Genomic DNA, 21,867 nt, shown 5'->3' with positions numbered 1-21,867 from the left:
ATCTCACCGGAGGAGAACCGGAAGCAGAACCGGGATGAACCGGGAGGAGAATTAATGATTTCATCTATTAAAACGTGAAGGAGTCACGTGATCCTTTGTTTAAATAATAGAAATGTATCCGGACAGAGTGTTTATCTGGGATGGAGTCGCTGGTTCTGGTTGTGTTTGAATAAAACTTTATTCAGCAGAGACAGTTTGATCACACAAACGTTCGTGCGCATGAGCCCCCCCCCCCCTTTTACATAACTTCACATCACAACACACCATCATGTGCACAAGTGTGATGTCATAAAATATTCAACGTTTAGAGGAATCATGGGAAATCACAAATTCAACTCAGGTGTTTGTCGCCCCCTATCGGCAACAAACTGACGGTGCAAAAACCGAGCAAACTGCTGTATTGAACTAAAAAATGTGTGTTGTAGTTTATACAGTCAAAGGATTTGTGTATTTATATTTTAAAAATGGAATTAAATATTAAGAATACAAATAAACAAGAATAACAATATTTGAAAAAAGTACAGTCTTTATTCATAAATTTATTCCCCCTTTTTCCACACGTTTCTAATAAATTAATTTAAAAAATGTTATTATAATATTAATATATAATGTAATATCTTTCTGCGCATCTTTTTTAAATGATTTATGACGTGCCAGTCCACATTCCTGTCTTGTTTCAAATTGAAATACAACAAATACTAAAGTTACACGTCATCACATGACACAAACATTCCTCTTAAACTTGCAAACAACAACGGTTGTGTGGTTCTTCCCAGTGTACAAATATTTGTCACATGCTTTTGAGTTTCGCCAGTCGAGTTCCAGCGTTCATGTCCCAGCCTAGCCCTAGTCTATGCTCTCAAGTAAATCAGTAGCACATCATATTGGATATGGTGCACTGGAGCATCGGAGGGAGAAACGCTTTGTGTTCTCTGTCAGGGCTCTGAACCGGTTCATGGCACAAAAACAAAAATCAGAAACTTTATATTTTATGCTCTGGAACAGAATCGGTTATTCAAAATTCATCACATCACCAGCAGTCATGGAAGACAGTGTCCCAATCTGGATTATATTCATAACAGGTCTATCTCTCAGAAAAAAAATACTTTAATGTAGACATTAACTCATTGGCTTCTGCTCTGAAACTTTGAAACTTTGAAGCTTTGTTTCATCATAAACCTGCGACGTCTCCGTCTTCCTCTGGTTCTCCATCCTCTGTTCCACAATTGGATCAGTGATGTTTTACTGTTTACTCTACAGTATATAAAATAATTGTCTTAACTGCCAATTTAAAAGTCCTAAAGCTCCCTACCTCTTATATACCCACTAATACCTATTTATATTTATAGGAACGTTATTAATCGGTTCAGGTACGTCAATTCTTTGGTGTTTCTGTTCGGCACAAACCATCCATACATTTTCTTTCACCACTTTATCTGCTGTCACGGGTCACAGGGGCTGGAGCCCATCCCAGCTGGCCTAGGGCGTGAGGTGGGGGACACTCCGGGCATGATGCCAGTGCACAGCGGAACCGATTGGCAAAAAAATCAGTTTCAAATCCCGGAGCAGCGCTAGAACCTTTGTTTAGTTTCAAACAGCCATGCAATATTGATTCTTTATTCCACACATATTGAATATTACGGTGGGGATTTGAGCAACGCGTGAAGAAAAATCTAACAAGTTGGGAGTTTGGTGCTATGTGGAGAAGTTTTCCCCCCCTACCGACAACTTGAGGCAATAATCATGTCTATTTACTCAACCAGTGAGCGAACAGACGACAGAGCAGTAAACCTTTAGTTTTTGACTGTCTCAGTACCAACAGCATACACGGAAGTAGATTATCTCTTCAGATAAGGCCTCTTTTTCAATAAGTTTTAACTTTTTGACTGTATGAAGTTCTGGATCTGGAGAGATTTGAACCACACGTGTGAGACAATCGTGTGTAACCAGTATCTTATTCCACACATACTACAGTACTAATAATATGAGTGTAGCTCAGTGAAGGACTGGCTGGAACAGACTGAAGGTACTGTGTACACAGCGTTACAACACAAGGCTGTGGAATATTGATGTTTCATCATCACGGTTTGCTGTTCATGTACGACAGGACAATGTTCATCAATAGAAAACAAGCATGTTAGTTTAACTGTTTAAACAGAACCAAACCATCATGGGCCGTTCTGGGATTAATAAAGTATATGTCTGTCTGTCTGTCCGTCCATCTATCTATCCACCTATCCATCTATCTATCCACCTATCCATCTATCTATCCACCTATCCATCTATCTATCCACCTATCCATCTATCTGACAGGTTTAACCTGGATGGAGTTCATGTCTGATGCTGTTTAAAATCCTGACTTCTTTTGTGTTTTCATGGAAAAACTTGAACCTGTTCTTATAAATAGGGTGAACATTTATTTTTTTATTATTTGTTATAACGACTTGGATATTTATTTTTAAGTAACGTTGAATTGAATTACTTCCTCTTCCATTAGTTCGATCGCCGTTTCCTGTTGCTCTTATTTTGAAATGGATAAACAGGAAGTGATATTTATCCAGACAAACCGCATCAATCAGAACGCACTAGTCAAGCTGGGCTTCTGACAGCACACCGTCCGCCGCAGCTTCCTGTTTGCTCTTATTTTGAAGAGGACAAACAGGAAGTGGTACCTCCGGTGACAGCGGTGAGCCGCAGCGGCTCGGTGAAGCGGGTCTGACGCCACCCGGTTCTCCGCGGCTCCCTGGACTTCGTCCGGATCTACTGAAGGTTTGTCTCCGCGCGTCGCGGTTCCGGTGTTGGAGATGGAGCTCAGGGTTGTAGGGAAATGGAGCAACTTGTCGGTAACGGGGTTAACTTCTATGGCCGCTAGCGGGACCGTTAGCCGTGTGTATGCTAGCGGGGTTCGATCGATGCGGAAGAAGCGAACAGGGAAGTTAATCGATATAACGGTGATCAATAGAGAAGTTAATCGATATAACGGTGATCAATAGAGAAGTTAATCGATATAACGGTGATCAATAGAGAAGTTAATCGATATAACGGTGATTGATAGAGAAGTTAATCGATATAACGGTGATCAATAGAGAAGTTAATCGATATAACGGTGATCAATAGAGAAGTTAATCGATATAACGGTGATTAAAATCGTTCCGGGTGGAACGGCCGTCGTTGTTCACACCTGATGAACCGGTGGAGTTCACACAGGTGAGAGTGTTTCTGCTTTAGACTCTCAGGTAAACCGAAGACAATGAAAACATTTAGCAAAGGCGCGTGCTGGGTCTGTGACGTCACGTTGGACTATAGTTTAAATATTCTTCCTCCCTCAGAGCGCTGTCTGCTTGGGGGGGTGACGCCATGTGGGAGTCACATGAGGGATGAACGGGCGTCCGGCCTGAGGGGGCGATCTCTGCTCGGTGTCCGCCCCAGCTGCTAAGGGCCACCAGGGTCCACCAGGGTCCCTCCACCAGGGTCCCTCCACCAGGGTCCCTCCACCAGGGTCCCTCCACCAGGGTCCCTCCACCAGGGTACCTCCACCAGGGTCCACCAGGGTCCCCTCCACCAGGGTCCACCAGGGTCCCTCCACCAGGGTCCACCCGGGTCCCCTCCACCAGGGTCCCTCCACCAGGGTCCCCTCCACCAGGGTCCCCTCCACCAGGGTCCCTCCACCAGGGTCCCTCCACCAGGGGTCCCTCCACCAGGGTCCACCCGGGTCCCCTCCACCAGGGTCCCTCCACCAGGGTCCCTCCACCAGGGTCCCCTCCACCAGGGTCCCCTCCACCAGGGTCCCTCCACCAGGGTCCCCTCCACCAGGGTCCCCTCCACCAGGGTCCCCTCCACCAGGGTCCACCAGGGTCCCCTCCACCAGGGGTCCCTCCACCAGGGTCCCTCCACCAGGGTCCCTCCACCAGGGTCCCCTCCACCAGGGGTCCCTCCACCAGGGGTCCCTCCACCAGGGTCCCCTCCACCAGGGGTCCCTCCACCAGGGTCCCTCCACCAGGGTCCCCTCCACCAGGGGTCCCCTCCACCAGGGGTCCCTCCACCAGGGGTCCCTCCACCAGGGTCTCCTCCACCAGGGGTCCCTCCACCAGCGGGCCCCCAGGGGCCCCGTCACCTCCACACAGGCGATGAACAGCACCACCCCGCCTCCTGCCCCCAGGGACGAGGGCTCGGTGGCGGCTGCGGTGTTGGTGCCCCTGCTCCTCCTCATCGTAGCTTTAGTGGCTGTAGCTGTGGTAAGTGGGGGGTCAGTGGGGGGGTCTGTGGGGGGGTCAGTGGGGGGTCTGTGGGGGCGTCGGCACGAGGTGACAGACACACAGTGACATCATCACTGACAGGCTGTTCTTCTCACCAACAGGTCATGTGTGTCTGCAGGAAGCGAAGGTAAACGTTCACCACACACACACACACACACACACACACACACACACACACACACCCTACACACACACTGAACCTACAGAACCAGGAATGACCCTGATGACCTTTGAACTCGTTTTGCCCCCCAGAGTCGACCGCCTCCGTCATCAGCTGCTACCGGTTTACACCTACGACCCCTCAGAGGAGCTGCAGGAGGCTGAACAGGAGATGCTGTGGAGAGAGGAGGACTCTCAGGTGGGACACACACCTCGTGGACACACACCTCGTGGACACACACCTCGTGGACACACACCTCGTGGACACACACCTCGTGGACACACACCTCGTGGACACACACCTCGTGGACACACACCTTGTGTTGGGTGTTTCCTGTGATGCTGTGGGGGGAGCAGATCAGAAGCAGTGACCCGGTTTGACACAAAGGACACGTCTACAGTTACTTCTCCTCATTGTTCTCAGGAGGTCCTCAGTTTTCTCTCGTCTCCACGTGGAAACCACAGATGGATTCCAGGAAGTGAATTAACAGTAAAAGTTCTGCAGTACCTGTATTTTGTTCCATCAAACTCCTCCTGATTGGTTCCATCATTTGTAAATATAAAGTTTGATCTAACATTTGGTGTTCGTATTTAGTTTAAAGCAGTTAAAAGACGACGACCTGTTACACTGTCACGTGACCGTCATGTGATCTGCAGCACTGGTTGGAAAATTAGTTTTCCACAAGTAACACGATGACCACAAGCAGTAATATCAAGACTAAACCAGGAATGTCTCCGTTGGTGACCCTGGTCCTCTCAGAATAGCACAGATGATGACTGTGGCTAAAATAGAAGTTTAAAATCTTATTAAATTTAGATTTGTGTAGTTAACGGTGTCCGCCACTGGGTGGCAGTGTTGACCCGGGCCGCTGATCAACGTCTGGTCTGTGCTTAAAGGGTCGTTTCACCCAGATCACAACATTAATTCTCTTCCACTGGGTGGGGGGCTACCAGCTGGATTTGTTTCTCTCTTAACAACAACTAAACTAAACTAAACTGTTTGTATTTTATCTCCTCAGGTTGTACAAAGCTGGGCCAGAAGTTACCAGCCGCTACGCCCCCGCCTGACCTGAAGACATCAATACGTGGTGGTTTTTTACCACTGCAGAACATTCATCACGCAGTGATCAGTGACGCAGTGATCAGTGATCAATGACACAGTGATCAGTGATCACCCACTCCTGAGGTCATGAAGAAGACCCAGTTTTTCTTGGACACCATTTAATGATAAACTTTGAGCCATCCAGGAACACAAAGCAGCATTGTTGTCCTTCTGTTTCAGACAGGCAGCTCCACTGTGTGTGTGTGTGTGTGTGTGTGTGTGTCTCAGTCCATCCCTTCGTGCCTTACAGATGAACTCCTTCACGCTTATTTATTTGATGTTATTTATTCAGACTGTTCCTGCGGTGTTGGAGGACTGGAGTGTTAACGATCAGGTGATGTCTAAGATCAGGTTCAGTTGAACGCTGCGTCGCTCTGTGAGGCTTTAGAATCAGTTTGTCCATAGAGATGGGATTAATTTGTTTGCTGTTTCATCCTCACTCACACACACACACACACACACTTTTGATTTAGATTCCTCTCAGGATTGAACGTCTTTTTGTGCTCCATCCAAATCCTGTGACTCTCATCAACGGCATGAAAAGCAAGATATGGAAGTAAATTCCAACTCCCCAAGTAATCGTGACTCGTGTCCTAGAAATGTCCTGTTTACGGGGAGGAGTTCCCCTCGAGCTGGGATGGATTCCATAGGTGTGACTGTCACGAAACCACTTCCTGTCCGACATTCTTTCTGGATGTAAATGTAATGGAACGTGTACCGCGATGGGAACACGTGTGTGTGAATGACTGACGCGTTTCAACACGTTTGACCGCCGTCATCTCCACAACTCCAGGGTTCACCTGCTGGCTAATTCACAGTAACAGGGTTCTAGAGCGTGTCCAATCATCACGCTCCTCTGGGGCGACGCCCACAGGACTCTAATGAGCTTTAATTTCAGGTCGTACTTGAAGAATTTGAACTACTGATGTGTGAATTAAACACTGATGAAGCGCGTCAGCCTTCAGAGCCTGTGAACCATTTCAACATGAACACGTGACGTGACCCGTGACCCCGCGTGTCATCAACACGCATTAAAAACAGACAAAAAATGACAAAGAATTCTCTTTATTGACCATTTCGGATACAAATTGTTGTAGGGCACCATAGAAATATAGACATTGTACATTTATATACGTGTACATTAAAAAGTGATCCCATCCTGTCGAGTTTACAGTATTAGTGACCGGAGCGACATGTCGCTGTGTGGAACATGACGCTGACGTGTTTGAGGATGTGAAGGGACATGAAACGCTGTGTGGGGCCCGACGAGCGCCCAGTCTAGCCCAGTCTAACACACACACACACACACACACACACACACCTGTCTATGAACATCTGAACCGGTATCTCAGTGCACAAAGAAGAGTTTATTTCAACGGATAAAAACACACCTGCTAATCTACCACAGTCAGCGACAGTCAGGCTGACGGGTCTCCCTGACGTGTCCCGCGCGTTCACCCTGCCTGGTGAGGTGTGGATGAACCAGAGTGGCCCCACCCTGGTGTCTCTGGACACCTTACAGTCAGGTAGAAGAAAACATCTTGAAGTCAAACAGAAACCAGTTGATGAAGTGGTGGTAAGAAGCCGTTGAGTGAGGTATGAACTTGTAATGCCTGTTTGCAGTTTGCCGGGTTTGGTAACTGAGGTTGTAGCAGCTTAGGTGTGTGGGGGGGGGGACCCAGTTCTGTGGACTGGGGGGGTTGTGGGTTCCCTGACACGTAGACGTACACAAAACACTCCATCACCTCCAAACTGAACACACATGACCGAACTGAGTGACGACAGGAGGACCGAGAGCCGGGATGGAATGGATATGGAACGCAGCCCCGTTCAGAGCATCACCACCGCCGATGGGACGCGTGACGAGCGAGCGTTGGAACACGGGGACCGCGTGACGAGTAGACGCCAAATGTAACAGCATTTGAAAAAAGCTCCCTGAAGAAACGACACTGGTGCTTTCAGCCTGGAACCTCTGCCAACCGTTAAAACACACAATACCAAAAAGAGTTTATCAGAACATGAAGAGCAGCTGACGGGTGGGGGTTTGTTTTGTTTTATATAAAAAGTACGTAACCCGAAGGAAAGAAGAAATCAGTAAGTCAGACTACGGCGGTTACAGATTCTAACACACGCCGAGGAACCACAGCGCCCTCTGGTGGCGGCTCTGCTCTACGGGCGGAAAGAAAGTCGTTAATGCAGGTTAGTTACCTATTCTTGTCCTAAACGCTGAAGCTCAACTCCACCTAGAATACGATGCAACGGATGGGCGAACAACTTCACACCACACACACACACACACACACGCACACACACACACACACACACGCACGCACACACGGTTTTAAAAAAAAAAGTAAGTATAGGTAAAATTCACCTTTGTCCAGTACAAAATATGGAGAAATCTACACGCCCTACCATCGCAGATGCAGGTACAACAAATCAGAACACGAAGCAGAGAGAACGTTCTACTGGTGATGTCTGGGTGGGGGGGGCTCCTGTGAGCTCACCTGTGTCCAGTAGAAACGACTGGTGATAACACGACACATGAGGGGTCGTGACCTCGGTGTGATGAAAGAGTTAATGTGGAGCAGCTCCGTCCGTCTGTCCAGCGCTGCTGATGTCTGAGCCCCCCCCCCGGGCGGGGGGGCGGTCTGTCGGGAGCAGTGGTCATGTGGTGGCACTGGTGTCGGACATGCAGCCCAGTTCTGTTAACAGTAAGTCAGTATGTGGAGTGAGGTAGGGTGTGTGGGAACTACTGGTCCTCCTCCTCCTCCTCCTCAGACGAGTCCTGGGACGCCGGCTCCTCCTTCTCCTGCAGGACGGTAGAAATAAAACTACAGTGAGGCCAGGCCTGGACTCCGCCCACGGGGAAACGCCTTCCATCGCCACGCCAACGGGCCGGTGATGATTCACGCACCGGAGCGTAAAACACGGATGTTGTGGACCCCCCCACACCCCAGGGACCATGAGCCATCGTAGTGAACAGTGATTCACAGGAGCGTGAGTCACCGTCACACACACACACACACACACACACACGTACACACACACACACACACACACGTACACACACACACACACACACACACACACACGTACACACACACACACACACACACACACACGTACACACACACACACACACACACGTACACACACACACACACACACAACTTCCTGCTCGCAGCAGAGATGTTCATTCATAAAAACCAGAGTGGGGGGGGGGGTTACGTTCATTCCTCTGTGACTAATTCAATCCAGACCTGTTTTACAACCCCCCCCCCGACAGAACGTGACCACATGACCGCCGCTTCCTCCTAGAATAAACACGGCGCTCAGCCTGGCAGCGACGGCGGTGGTGAAAGCACCGACCGGCCGCCGTCGGAGGGTGGGGGGTGGACACCATCGGGAAGGGGGGGGGACACCATCAGGAAGGGGGGGGGGACACCATCAGGAAGGGGGGGCATCCTGAACCAAACACTCCGGTAAGAGATCACATGTGTCTGAGAGACGGATCGAACACACCGACCCAAAATAACTGCAATGAGTCATCAGTGTGTGTGTGTGTGTCTGTGTGTGTGTGTGTCTGTGTGTGTGTGTGTGTCTGTGTGTGTCTCTGTGTGTGTGTGTGTGTCTGTGTGTGTGTGTGTCTATGTGTGTGTGTGTCTGTGTGTGTGTGTTTGTGTGTGTGTCTATGTGTGTGTGTGTGTCTATGTGTGTGTGTGTCTGTGTGTGTGTGTGTGTCTGTGTGTGTGTGTGTGTGTGTGTGTGTCTGTGTGTGTGTGTGTGTCTGTGTGTGTGTCTCTGTGTGTGTGTGTGTCTGTGTGTGTGTCTCTGTGTGTGTGTGTGTGTCTGTGTGTCTGTGTCTCTGTGTGTGTGTGTGTGTGTCTGTGTTTCTGTGTGTCTGTGTGTGTGTGTAAGGAAATGCATTTCGCCCCACAAACACTCATTCCAGTCATAATTGAATTGGGGTGGGGCATGTGATGAACAGGCGGGGGCATTTAACCTACCTCCTTCTTGGGTCTGCCCCTGCGTTTTGCCCCTTCGGTCGGCGCCGCCGTCGCCTTCTGCAAAGGAACACAGTGGTGAGACCAGAGACCCCGTCTCAGCTGAACATAACACTGTTTTTAGGGGGGGGGGCTTGTGTTGTAAACAACCCCTGTGTTTTGGGACGCAGTACCTCCCTCTGCCGCCAGGTGGCAGCAGCGCCCCAGGAATGAGCGGTGCGGCGGGGGCATCGGGTTCATGGGCTATTATCTGGAAGGCGGACAGAGCTGCACACAGGGCACTCCAGTCCAGCGGCCACCTGGTCGGCAGCTCAGAGACAGCTGGTGGGGGGGCCGCCGCGCTGCAGCGGCCCCCGCCGCCCCGCCTGCATGCATGTATGTATGCACGCCCCCCCCCCCCCGACCCCCCTCTGATGCCCTTTCCCCAACGCGGGGGAGCTAAAGCTGCAGGCTGGGGCGCGGGAGAAAAATCAGTTGTTGCCATGGAGACGATTGGCAGAGAAGAACTAGGGCTGTGTGCTAAGGGGGGGCGGAGGGGGGTCCGTGTCCGTGGAAACCGTCCTGCAGCCGCACCGAAGCAGGAAGTACCGCGTGAAGCTGGGGGACAGGAAGTACCGCGTGAAGCTGGAGACAGGAAGTACCGCATGAAGCTGGAGACAGGAAGTACCGCGTGAAGCTGGGGGACAGGAAGTACCGCGTGAAGCTGGAGACAGGAAGTACCGCGTGAAGCTGGAGACAGGAAGTACCGCGTGAAGCTGGAGACAGGAAGTACCGCGTGAAGCTGGAGACAGGAAGTACCGCGTGAAGCTGGAGACAGGAAGTACCGCGTGAAGCTGGAGACAGGAAGTACCGCGTGAAGCTGGGGGACAGGAAGTACCGCGTGAAGCTGGGGGACAGGAAGTACCGCGTGAAGCTGGGGGACAGGAAGTACCGCGTGAAGCTGGGGGACAGGAAGTACCGCGTGAAGCTGGGGACAGGAAGTACCGCGTGAAGCTGGGGACAGGAAGTACCGCGTGAAGCTGGAGACAGGAAGTACCGCGTGAAGCTGGGGGACAGGAAGTACCGCGTGAAGCTGGAGACAGGAAGTACCGCGTGAAGCTGGGGGACAGGAAGTACCGCGTGAAGCTAGAGTCAGGAAGTACCGCGTGAAGCTGGGGGACAGGAAGTACCGCGTGAAGCTGGAGACAGGAAGTACCGCGTGAAGCTGGAGACAGGAAGTACCACGTGAAGCTGGAGACAGGAAGTACCGCGTGAAGCTGGGGGACAGGAAGTACCGCGTGAAGCTGGAGACAGGAAGTACCGCGTGAAGCTGGGGGACAGGAAGTACCATGTGAAGCTGGGGGACAGGAAGTACCATGTGAAGCTGGGGGACAGGAAGTACCACGTGAAGCTGGGGGACAGGAAGTACCGCGTGAAGCTGGGGGACAGGAAGTACCACGTGAAGCTGGAGACAGGAAGTACCGCGTGAAGCTGGAGACAGGAAGTACCACGTGAAGCTGGAGACAGGAAGTACCGCGTGAAGCTGGGGACAGGAAGTACCGCGTGAAGCTGGAGACAGGAAGTACCGCGTGAAGCTGGAGACAGGAAGTACCGCGTGAAGCTGGGGGACAGGAAGTACCACGTGAAGCTGGAGACAGGAAGTACCGCGTGAAGCTGGAGACAGGAAGTACCACGTGAAGCTGGAGACAGGAAGTACCGCGTGAAGCTGGAGACAGGAAGTACCACGTGAAGCTGGGGGACAGGAAGTACCGTGTGAACGCCGCTCGCTAGAACAGCTGTCTCCATGGCGACGGACTCACCTTGGCCTTGCTGGACGTCTTGTTTTTGCTGCCCTTCGGTCGTCCTCTGGGCCTCTTGGGGGTCGGGGATCCACTGGGTTCCTAAAAACCACAAGTAGTTAAAGCACGACATGACAAAGGTCAAAGGTTACAGAACATGACAAAGGTCAAAGGTTACAGAACCTCTTCCTGGGACGTGAGATCGAAACACTCTGAACTGAAACCTGACATAAAGCTCCTCGTCAGCCTGACTCCTCCACACACACACACACACACACACACACACACACACACACACACACCACACACACACACACACACACACACAGACAGAGGTGTGGGTTACCATGGAAACAACATCTCCAGGTTCACAGGGAGATCAGCATCAGGAGCCACTGAGTTCATGTGACGGTGACGTCACGGCGGATCCGTCTCCGATCACACGTCTGAACTGTTTACCAGCACGTCGCCTAGCAACCGAGCAATTCAACACCGACGCCATCACGGGCCCTTCTCCGTTACGTCATCCGTTACCCGCCAGGTGGAGGGGGTGGGCTTACAGGTGTGGACAAGTTTACCGTAGGGCCACTAAAGAGGTGTTGGACCCCCCCGTGGCGCGTCCTCGAAGGGGCCCCATGAACGCGTCACACCGGAACGAGCGGGTTCGTGTCCTGCTTCCGGTAGTGGGTCGGTTTACCTGAGGTGACACCGATCTTTAGGAGACGGGGAGCGCGCGTGAGGCTGTTACCTGGGGCTGCTTGCGGGGTCGCCCCCGCCCCCGCTTCTCCGTCGCCTCCTCCTTCAGGGACACGGCCCCCTTCTCCTTGTCGCTCATGTTCGGGTTCCCAGATCTGGAGAATAAAACACACCGGTTAGAGCTCACACACACACACACACACACACACACACACACACACACACACACACACACACACACACAGCTCTTTAAACCCACTGACCGCCACGCAAACCTCCGGTCACCGGGAGAACCGCACCGGTCGACTCAATTAATCCGCATTAACGTCCCGGTCTATTTCTGGCTCCGCGGTAAACGAGGGCGTCGAGCGACGCGAATCCGTTTTTTTTTTTTTGCGCACCGAACCGCGATACCGGGAGGGTTTGCGGTCAGTTCGGACAGAATTCAGGCCCTGCAGAGAACCTCGCGGCACGCGCGCGCACACACACACACACACACACACACACACACACACACACACACACACGCACGCACACACACACACACACACACACACACACACACACACACACACACAATGGTCGGTGTGTGCTCGGTGGAATCTGCAGGCTGCACGGGTCTCTCGCGTTATTCTTACAAAAAGCGCAGAAAACGCGTCGCAGCGGGGTGACCGGGTTCGTTACCGGGTTCGTTACCGGGTTCGTTACCGGGTTCGTTACCGGCGGCGGGAGGCCGGACCGGGGCAACAAAAGACGCTCCGCGCTGGAAGCGTGCAGCTCCGGTCCGGTGCGGGCGGGCCGGTGCGGTCCGGTGCGGGCGGGCCGTTCGAGACGCGCCCGCCGGTCCCGGTTCCGTTTACTCACCCGGTTCTCCGGTGCTAAACCTCCGGTCGGACTAACGCGTCGGTCCCGGTTGAAGCCCCCGTCGGTCTGCAGCTTCAGCTTTTATTCGTCAGACGCACATCCCGCCCCCCCCCACCGGAGCTCAGCTCACAGAAACAGGATTCACAGAATAAGACGGAATCTTTACCAGCAGGTCGGAGGGATCCACCAGCAGCGTGTTGCTCCTCCGCTCGGGGTAAAAGGCGCCAGCGAGGGGCAGTTCTGGGGCAATTTAAAGAGCCGCCCTCATGGGAGCTGGAACACTGGAGGGCGGAGATATGATAAATGGGCCACCAACAGCACCAGAGCAGCTCAACCCCCTCCCTCACTGCTGGAGCCCTCATGCCCCCCCCCCCCCCCCGTTCCATCAACGAAAACACGTTTAAATTGCGGAATAAAATTCTGTTTTATTCGGATTAACTGCATCTGATGGTGGAATCATCTCCTCTGGGGGGTGAATGAAGATCCTCTTGACTGATGGCGAGTGAACTCTGACCCCCCCCCTAACGTAAACAAACCGGTTTGATGCTCACACACACATCTGGTGAGATTTGCCCCTCAAAGCTTATCTTAGAGGTGAGACAAGAGTCACATTCCTGACTTTAAGGGGCAACAGGAAGTCAACGTGGAATTAGTCCGGGCCTCCAAGAGTTAAATGGATTTATATCACAATAATAATATTAAAGTTATTACTCACTGGTGAGTCAAACTTTAAGACTGTGGTTCATTTAAAATGATGTCTAACTGTAAAACTAACTCCAGCTGTGTGGTGAAAACTGTAGAGAAATAAAGGTGTGAAGAACATCATGAAATCCTTTATTGAGAAAAATCACCGTGGAAATCAATTCTTAAGTCTCTACAGAAATAATAGGTTTTATAGTAAATAAGTTATTTAACACTTATCTGAGAGTTTAATTATTGCTGCAGAAAAATAGTTTTCTCTCCTATTTCTTGATATTTTTTACGCTTTAAAGTAAAACAAATATTAAACATCAATTCAGACCAAATAGAAAAATAAAATCACTGAAAATGGAGATTTTTAGCTTTTGTGGAACATTAGATAGAAATCCTCTGAAAAATACATTAAAAAACAAACACATAGGTAAGATTATATATATTATACGCACGCACGCACGCACACACACACACACACACACACACACACACACACACACACACTCACAGATGCTAAATTGCTTGCAGAAGTGTATTTTCTTTTTGTCATCCTGTCCTGTTTATTATCTCACGACCCTTTATACTTATCTTGTGACCCCTCAGTGGGCTCTCGACCCCCACTTTGGGAACTATAGTGCTATAAAATCTCTGATTATTTGAGATTTGTGTTTTAGAAAATTTTAGATTTAATCGTTTGAAAGTACTTATTTCAGTTATAGAAGAACTCTTTCGACTGTATTGCTATTTTTTTCCGGCTGGGGGAACGCTCTGTTTTTGGTTTTGTTGTTTTTTCTGAATGTCTTTTGAAACTAATTTTTAATCTCAATCTTGAAGTGAAAGGTAAAATAAAAAATGATATTCTGATTTCAATATAGATCGGGAAAAACATTTAATTTGTACAAAATCAACAGGAGAAAAGTACATGAAGATTTACTGCTGCTGATTATTCCCATAAATAATAGCAGTGTTTTATTTAATCTCTTAACTAAAACGTGCCGCTAGTCACAGACGTGTTGACAGCCGGAGTAAAACCTTCAGTCAGAAGTCTGCAGGTGAGATGGTTCAGAGATACAGGTGAGACACTGTAGAGATACAGGTGAGACACTTTAGAGATACAGGTGAGACGCTTTAGCGATACAGGTGAGATGCTGCAGAGATACAGGTGAGACACTGTAGAGATACAGGTGAGATGCTTTAGCGATACAGGTGAGATGCTGCAGAGATACAGGTCAGACGGTGTAGAGATACAGGTGAGATGCAGTAGAGATATGGGTGAGACATTGTAAACATACAGGTGAACACGCTGCAGGGATACAGGTGAGATGCTTTGGAGATACAGGTGAGACGTTGCAGAGATACAGATGAGATGCTGTAGAGATAAGGGTGAGATGCAGTAGAAATACAGGTGAGACATTGTAGAGATACAGGTGAGATACAGATGAGATGCTGTAGAGATAAGGGTGAGATGCAGTAGAAATACAGGTGAGACTCTACAGAGATACAGATGAGACATTGTAGAGATACAGCTTAGACGCTGTAGAGATACAGGTGAGACGATGTAGAAACTACAGGTGAGACACTTTAGAGATACAGGTCAGACAGTGTAAAGATACAGGTAAGATTCTATAGAGATACAGGTGAGACATTGTAGGGATACATGTTAGATGCTGTAGAGGTACAGGTGAGATGCTGCAGGGATACAGGTGAGATGCTGTAGAAATAAGGGTGAGATGCCATAGAGATAATGGTGAGACATTGTAGGGATACAGGTGAGATGCTGTAGAGATACAGGTGAGACGCTGTAGAGATACAAGTGAGATTCTGCAGGGACACAGGTGAGATGCTGTAGAGATACAGGGGAGACGCTGTAGAGATACAGGTGAGACGCTGTAGAGATACAGGTGAGACGCTGTAGAGATACAGGTGAGATGCTGTAGAGATACAAGTGAGATGCTGTAGAGATACAAGTGAGATGCTGCAGGGACACAGGTGAGACGCAGTAGAGATACAGGTGAGACGGTGCAGAGATACAGGTGAGATGCTGTAGAGATACAGGTGAGATGGTGCAGAGATACAGGTGAGATGCTGTAGAGATACAGGTGAGATGCTTTAGAGATACAGGTCAGACGATGTAGAGATACAGGTGAGATGCTGTAGAGATAAGGGTGAGATGCTGTAGAGATACAGGTGAGACGATGTATAAACTACAGGTGAGACGCTTTAGAGATACAGGTGAGATGCTGTAGAGATACAAGTCAGACAGAGTAAAGATAAAGGTGAGATGCTTTAGAGATACAGGTGAGACGCTGTAGAGATACAGGTGAGACGCTGCAGAGATACAGGTGAGACACTGTAGAGATACAGGTGAGACGCTGCAGAGACACAGGTGAGATGCTGTAGAGATACAGTTGAGAAGCAGTAGAAATACAGGTGAGACGCTGTAGAGATACAGGTGAGACGCTGTAGAGATACAAGTGAGATGCTGCAGGGACACAGGTGAGACGCAGTAGAGATACAGGTGAGACGGTGCAGAGATACAGGTGAGATGCTGTAGAGATACAGGTGAGATGGTGCAGAGATACAGGTGAGATGCTGTAGAGATACAGGTGAGACGCTTTAGAGATACAAGTGAGATGCTGCAGGGACACAGGTGAGACGCAGTAGAGATACAGGTGAGACGGTGCAGAGATACAGGTGAGATGCTGTAGAGATACAGGTGAGATGGTGCAGAGATACAGGTGAGATGCTGTAGAGATACAGGTGAGATGCTTTAGAGATACAGGTCAGACGATGTAGAGATACAGGTGAGATGCTGTAGAGATAAGGGTGAGATGCTGTAGAGATACAGGTGAGACGACGTAGAAACTACAGGTGAGATGCTTTAGAGATACAGGTGAGATGCTGTAGAGATACAGTTCAGACAGTGTAAAGATACAAGTGAGATGCTGTAGAAACTACAGGTGAGACGCTGTAGAGATACAGGTTAGACGCTGTAGAGATACAGGTGAGACGCTGCAGAGATACAGGTGAGATGCTGTAGAGATACAGGTGAGACGCTGTAGATATACAGGTGAGACGTCTGTGAGATACAGGTGAGATGCTGCATAGATACAGGTGAGACGCTGTAGAGATACAGGTGAAACGCTGTAGAGATACATGTGAGACGTCTGTGAGATACAGGTGAGATGCTTTAGAGATACAGGTGAGACGCTGCATAGATACAGGTGAGACGCTGTAGAGACACAGGTGAGACGCTGTAGATATACAGGTGAGATGCTGTAGAGATACAGGTGAGACGCTGTAGATATACAGGTGAGATGCTGTACAGATACAGGTGAGATGCTGTAGATATACAGGTGAGACGCTGTAGAGATACAGTTGAGACGCAGTAGAAATACAGGTGAGACGGTGTAGAGATACAGGTGAGACGTCTTTGAGATACAGGTGAGACCTTTAGAGATACAAGTGAGACGCTGTAGAAACTACAGGTGAGACGCTGCATAGATACAGGTTAGACGCTGTAGAGATACAGATGAGACGCTGTAGAGATACAGGTGAGATGTCTTTGAGATACAGATGAGACCTTTAGAGATACAGGTGAGACACTGTAGAGATACAGATGAGATGCTGTAGAGATACAGATGAGACGAAGTAGAAATACAGGTGAGATGCTGTAGAGATACAGATGAGACGACGTAGAAACTACAGGTGAGATGCTTTAGAGATACAGGTGAGATGCTGTAGAGATACAGGTCAGACAGTGTAAAGATACAGGTGAGATGCTGTAGAAACTACAGGTGAGACACTGTAGAGATACAGGTTAGACGCTGTAGAGATACAGGTGAGACGCTGCAGAGATACAGGTGAGACGCTGTAGAGATACAGGTGAGATGCTGCATAGATACAGGTGAGACGCTGTAGAGATACAGGTGAAACGCTGTAGAGATACAGGTGAGACGTCTGTGAGATACAGGTGAGATGCTTTAGAGATACAGGTGAGACGCTGCATAGATACAGGTGAGACGCTGTAGAGACACAGGTGAGACGCTGTAGATATACAGGTGAGATGCTGTAGAGATACAGGTGAGATGCTGTAGAGATACAGGTGAGACGCAGTAGAAATACAGGTGAGACGGTGTAGAGATACAGGTGAGACGTCTTTGAGATACAGGTGAGACCTTTAGAGATACAAGTGAGACGCTGTAGAAACTACAGGTGAGACGCTGCATAGATACAGGTTAGACGCTGTAGAGATACAGATGAGACACTGTAGAGATACAGATGAGATGCTGTAGAGATACAGATGAGACCTTGCAGAGATACAGGTGAGATGCTGTAGAGATACAGGTGAGACGCTGTAGAGATACAAGTGAGATGTCTGTGAGATACAGGTGAGATGCTTTAGAGATACAGGTGAGACGCTGCATAGATACAGGTGAGACGCTGTAGAGATACAGGTGAGACGCTGTAGATATACATGTGAGATGCTGTAGAGATACAGGTGAGACGGTGCAGAGATACAGGTGAGATGCTGTAGAGATACAGGTGAGATGGTGCAGAGATACAGGTGATATGCTGTAGAGATACCGGTGAGACGCTTTAGAGATACAGGTCAGACGATGTAGAGATACAGGTTAGATGCTGTAGAGATACAGGTGAGATGCTGCAGACATACAGGTGAGACGACGTAGAAACTACAGGTGAGATGCTTTAGAGATACAGGTGAGATGCTGTAGAGATACAGGTCAGACAGTGTAAAGATACAGGTGAGACGCTGTAGAGATACAGGTGAGACGCTGTAGAGATGCAGGTGAGATGCTTTAGAGATACAGGTGAGACGCTGCATAGATACAAGTGAGACGCTGTAGAGATACAGGTGAGACGCTGTAGATATACAGGTGAGATGCTTTAGAGATACAGGTGAGACGCTGCATAGATACAGGTGAGACGCTGCATAGATACAAGTGAGACGTCTTTGAGATACAGGTGAGACCTTTAGAGATACAAGTGAGACGCTGTAGAAACTACAGGTGAGACGCTGCATAGATAGAGGTTAGACGCTGTAGAGATACAGATGAGACGCTGTAGAGATACAGGTGTGATGTCTTTGAGATACAGATGAGACCTTTAGAGATACAGGTGAGACACTGTAGAGATACAGATGAGATGCTGTAGAGATACAGATGAGACCTTGCAGAGATACAGATGAGATGCTGTAGAGATACAGGTGAGACGCTGTAGAGATACAGGTGAGACGTCTGTGAGATACAGGTGAGATGCTTTAGAGATACAGGTGAGACGCTGCATAGATACAGGTGAGACGCTGTAGAGATACAGGTGAGATGCTGTAGATATACAGGTGAGATGCTGTAGAGATACAGGTGAGACGCTGTAGAGATACAGGTGAGACGCTGTAGAGATACAGGTGAGACGTCTGTGAGATACAGGTGAGACGCTGCATAGATACAGGTGAGACGCTGTAGAGATACAGGTGAGACGTCTGTGAGATACAGGTGAGACGCTGCATAGATACAGGTGAGACGCTGTAGAAACTACAGGTGAGACGCTGTATCAGGACGCTTCTGATGGACACGCCCTTGTGGAGGAGATGTGGTTGGATGCAGATTGTGGGAACGTTTCCATCTCCCTTTTTTGTGATTCCCCCCGTCTACCTTCTGTGTTGTCTGCCCCCCCCCCCCACAGTGACAGCAGACAGATATCACTGCCTGATGCTGGTGATGAGGAGGAGGCTGCTGAAGAGCTGATTGGACGGGGCGTGAATGGAGAGCGCGCTTTTCTCAATGAGTCCAATGTTCTGCTCAGCATGTGCTTGCCTTGCCTGCCCCCCCGTCCCTCCCCATTTCTCACTCTATTCACTTCCTTCCTCTCTATCTTCCACAACCATCCAGCCCATCCCCCACCGCCTCACACATCTCTGCCATATAGCTGTTCAGTGTGTGGAGAAAATAGGTCCGCTGTGTGTGTGTGTGTGTGTGTGTGTCAGAGGAATGTCGTCCACCACCAGCGCCACCTGGAGACCGGAGGGGGGACTGTTGGTTAGAACGCCGCTGATTGCACGCCGCGCAACGCAAACCTTTGGACGTGAGGACAAAAAGGACAGATTTTGGAGGGAATTTCAGTCTCTAAATTCCTCTGTCATTCTGACCCCCCCCCCCATTGTAATAAATTCCTCTCCATCAGGAATCCCAACAATTCATCCGTTGGATTTCCAGGGAATTCAGAGACAAAGCGTTATTTAGCAGTGAAAACATTCAGAATGTGGACAATTTTCACATCTCAATGAATTCATTGTTGTGGCGTGATGAAGATGAAGATGAAGATGAAGATGAAGATGAAGATGAAGATGAAGATGAAGATGGAGATGAAGATGAAGAACTCTGAGCGTTCTAACAGATAAACATTTATTTAGAATCTAAATGCTGATCAGTTTGTCTCCAGACGGCTTCTCCTGGTTGGTGAATTAACGGCGGCTCAGAACAGACGGAATCCTATTAACTTAGAGGTGGGGAGAGGGGGAGGGGGGTTCTTGGCCCACTTTGGCATGCTAGCCCATCCCCCCACCTATGTCCTTCTGCCCTCTGTCCCCCTCCCCCTCCATGCTCATCCGTCTCCCCCCGCAGCTCATTCAAGCGATCCATTTTTAGGCGCAGCGTAAACCGCAGCGCCGAAGCCAAACCGACCAACAGATGTGGACAAAACATCCTGAGCCGGGTTTCCCCTCGGATGGGCCTGAACATGACTAACACACACACACACACACACACACACACACACACATACACACACAGACACACACACACACACACACACACACACACACACACACACACACACACACACACACACACACACGCACACACACACACACACACACACACACACACACACACACACACACACACACACACACACACACTCCCGCCTCTTGTTGTCTAAGGAGGAGATGGGGGGAGGAGTGTGTGAGTGGTTGAAAGGCGAGGTGGGTGGAGAAGGGAACATGTGTGTGGGTGTCTTTTCTGCCCGGGCAGGGGGCGGATGGAGGTTAGTGGGCGGGGGATGGGGCCCGGCTGAATCAGGCCGCTCATGAGTCGTGTGTGACTCACACAGGAAGAGGAAGCGGCGCGTGCTCCTTGTTTAGCGAGCACAGCGCGGTATTTATGTGAGACTCATCCAGGGGGGGTGGGGGGGCAACAGGGCTCTGGTTCCACCTCTGGACGTCGGTCACTGAGTCAACTCTCCCTTTCAAACAGCTTCACATCCACATCCTGAGCGTTTTGGGGGCGGCGGCGGCATCAGTCATCCTGTGACTCAAGCCTGTGAAATTCGTTCGGAGCAACAACAGCCCCGCATACCAGCAGCCAATCAGAACGCTCTGTTTTCATTTGTCCCTCAGGTGGGACACACCTGTGTGTGTGTAGGGGGGGTTCCTTCAACAATCACACGTGTGAATGCGTGTACTGAGTAACATACATGTCACACGGTAGAGCTATTTCCTTAAATAGACCCCCTCCCTGGAGGCGAACTTGTTTTGCACTGGTTTCCCTGCAAGGTCAGAGGTCAGGGTCAGCTGATGGAATGATGCCAACCGGTCCAGCTTTAACGGACACGTATGTTCCAGCCTGATAGCGTGTGCAGCCTCCTGCTCTGTTCCAGAGCGGCCTGAGCCGATCCGTTCTCCTCCCGTGGCTGCAGAGTCTCAGTAAACAGAGGTTAACTCAGGACAGGCCGCCCCCCCCCCTCCGCTAGGCGGCGGCGCACCGGAGCCTGCAGGAGCCAGTCTCATCATGAGGAAATGCTGCCATCTAGTGGTGACAGCGGCGCAAGCACAGCAGCTGCTGGGTGGGAATCATTTACATAAATAACGTTTTTCCTGCGTAATTACGCGCCGTTAATCCCGACATGACGCGGATCTCTGGAGCTCCAGACGCGCCTCTGGTGGGCAAAGATTCTCCTTACAGCCAGGAATGGAGGTGAGAGGGGGCAATGTTACCCTAATATGCCCAGTAGGGGGCAGTGTTACCACAATATGCCCAGTAGGGGGCAGTGTTACCCTAATACTGCGGTCCCCAACCTCTTTATCTCCACGGACTGGTCTTCATTAATGACTCCAGGAAAGCTGTAGTCTAATAATAAATCATCAGTGTTTTTATGTAAAATGCAGACATCAACAGACAATAAACAACCTTTTTTCCATAAATTGATAATTAACATCTCTAAATAAAATAATTGTAAGAAATAATTATATGAAAACTCGACTGAAGTGATTGCACTGATGAGGTTTATTTTAAATA

General features: G+C 49.7%; 2 protein-coding genes across 3 annotated transcripts; one reads left to right on the top strand and one right to left on the bottom strand.

Moving 5' to 3' along the window:
• Positions 1 to 2,827: 2,827 nt before the first annotated feature.
• LOC137609584 (proline-rich protein 2-like) lies at positions 2,828 to 7,043 on the top strand. The gene is made up of 5 exons (XM_068336704.1): positions 2,828 to 2,843; positions 3,400 to 4,235; positions 4,358 to 4,383; positions 4,509 to 4,614; positions 5,435 to 7,043. The coding sequence occupies exons 1-5, from the start codon at positions 2,828 to 2,830 to the stop codon at positions 5,486 to 5,488; spliced, it is 1,038 nt and encodes a 345-aa protein (XP_068192805.1). The 3' UTR covers positions 5,489 to 7,043.
• Positions 6,567 to 13,178, bottom strand: hmga1a (high mobility group AT-hook 1a). Of its 2 annotated transcripts, none has more exons than XM_068333183.1 (5): positions 13,029 to 13,178; positions 12,051 to 12,153; positions 11,324 to 11,404; positions 9,528 to 9,584; positions 6,567 to 8,329 (listed from the first exon to the last, which is right to left on the bottom strand). In XM_068333183.1, the coding sequence occupies exons 2-5, from the start codon at positions 12,135 to 12,137 to the stop codon at positions 8,270 to 8,272; spliced, it is 285 nt and encodes a 94-aa protein (XP_068189284.1). In that variant the 5' UTR covers positions 12,138 to 12,153; positions 13,029 to 13,178; the 3' UTR covers positions 6,567 to 8,269. The 2 variants fall into 2 exon arrangements, with proteins under 2 accessions (XP_068189284.1, XP_068189293.1); XM_068333192.1 differs by lacking the exon at positions 13,029 to 13,178 and adding an exon at positions 12,863 to 13,015.
• Between the last annotated feature and the right edge of the window lie 8,689 nt (positions 13,179 to 21,867).

Source organism: Antennarius striatus, chromosome 2 (assembly GCF_040054535.1).
Source record: "Antennarius striatus isolate MH-2024 chromosome 2, ASM4005453v1, whole genome shotgun sequence".
NCBI classification, from domain to species: Eukaryota; Metazoa; Chordata; class Actinopteri; order Lophiiformes; family Antennariidae; genus Antennarius; species Antennarius striatus.
Note: the sequence above shows the minus strand (reverse complement) of the source record. Positions and strands in the feature narration are given on the sequence as shown.

Excerpts from the sequence above, each read along its gene's own strand:
- LOC137609584 (XM_068336704.1), top strand. Across the intron at positions 4,236-4,357 it reads CTTTAGTGGCTGTAGCTGTG|GTCATGTGTGTCTGCAGGAA; the intron begins GTAAGTGGGGGG and ends TCTCACCAACAG. Across the intron at positions 4,615-5,434 it reads GGAGAGAGGAGGACTCTCAG|GTTGTACAAAGCTGGGCCAG; the intron begins GTGGGACACACA and ends TTATCTCCTCAG.
- hmga1a (XM_068333183.1), bottom strand. The coding sequence starts at position 12,137 with ATGAGCGACAAGGAGAAGGGGGCCGTGTCCCTGAAGGAGGAGGCGACG. Across the intron at positions 11,405-12,050 it reads GACCCCGCAAGCAGCCCCAG|GAACCCAGTGGATCCCCGAC; the intron begins GTAACAGCCTCA and ends TGTGGTTTTTAG. Across the intron at positions 8,330-9,527 it reads GGGGCAGACCCAAGAAGGAG|GAGAAGGAGGAGCCGGCGTC; the intron begins GTAGGTTAAATG and ends ACCGTCCTGCAG.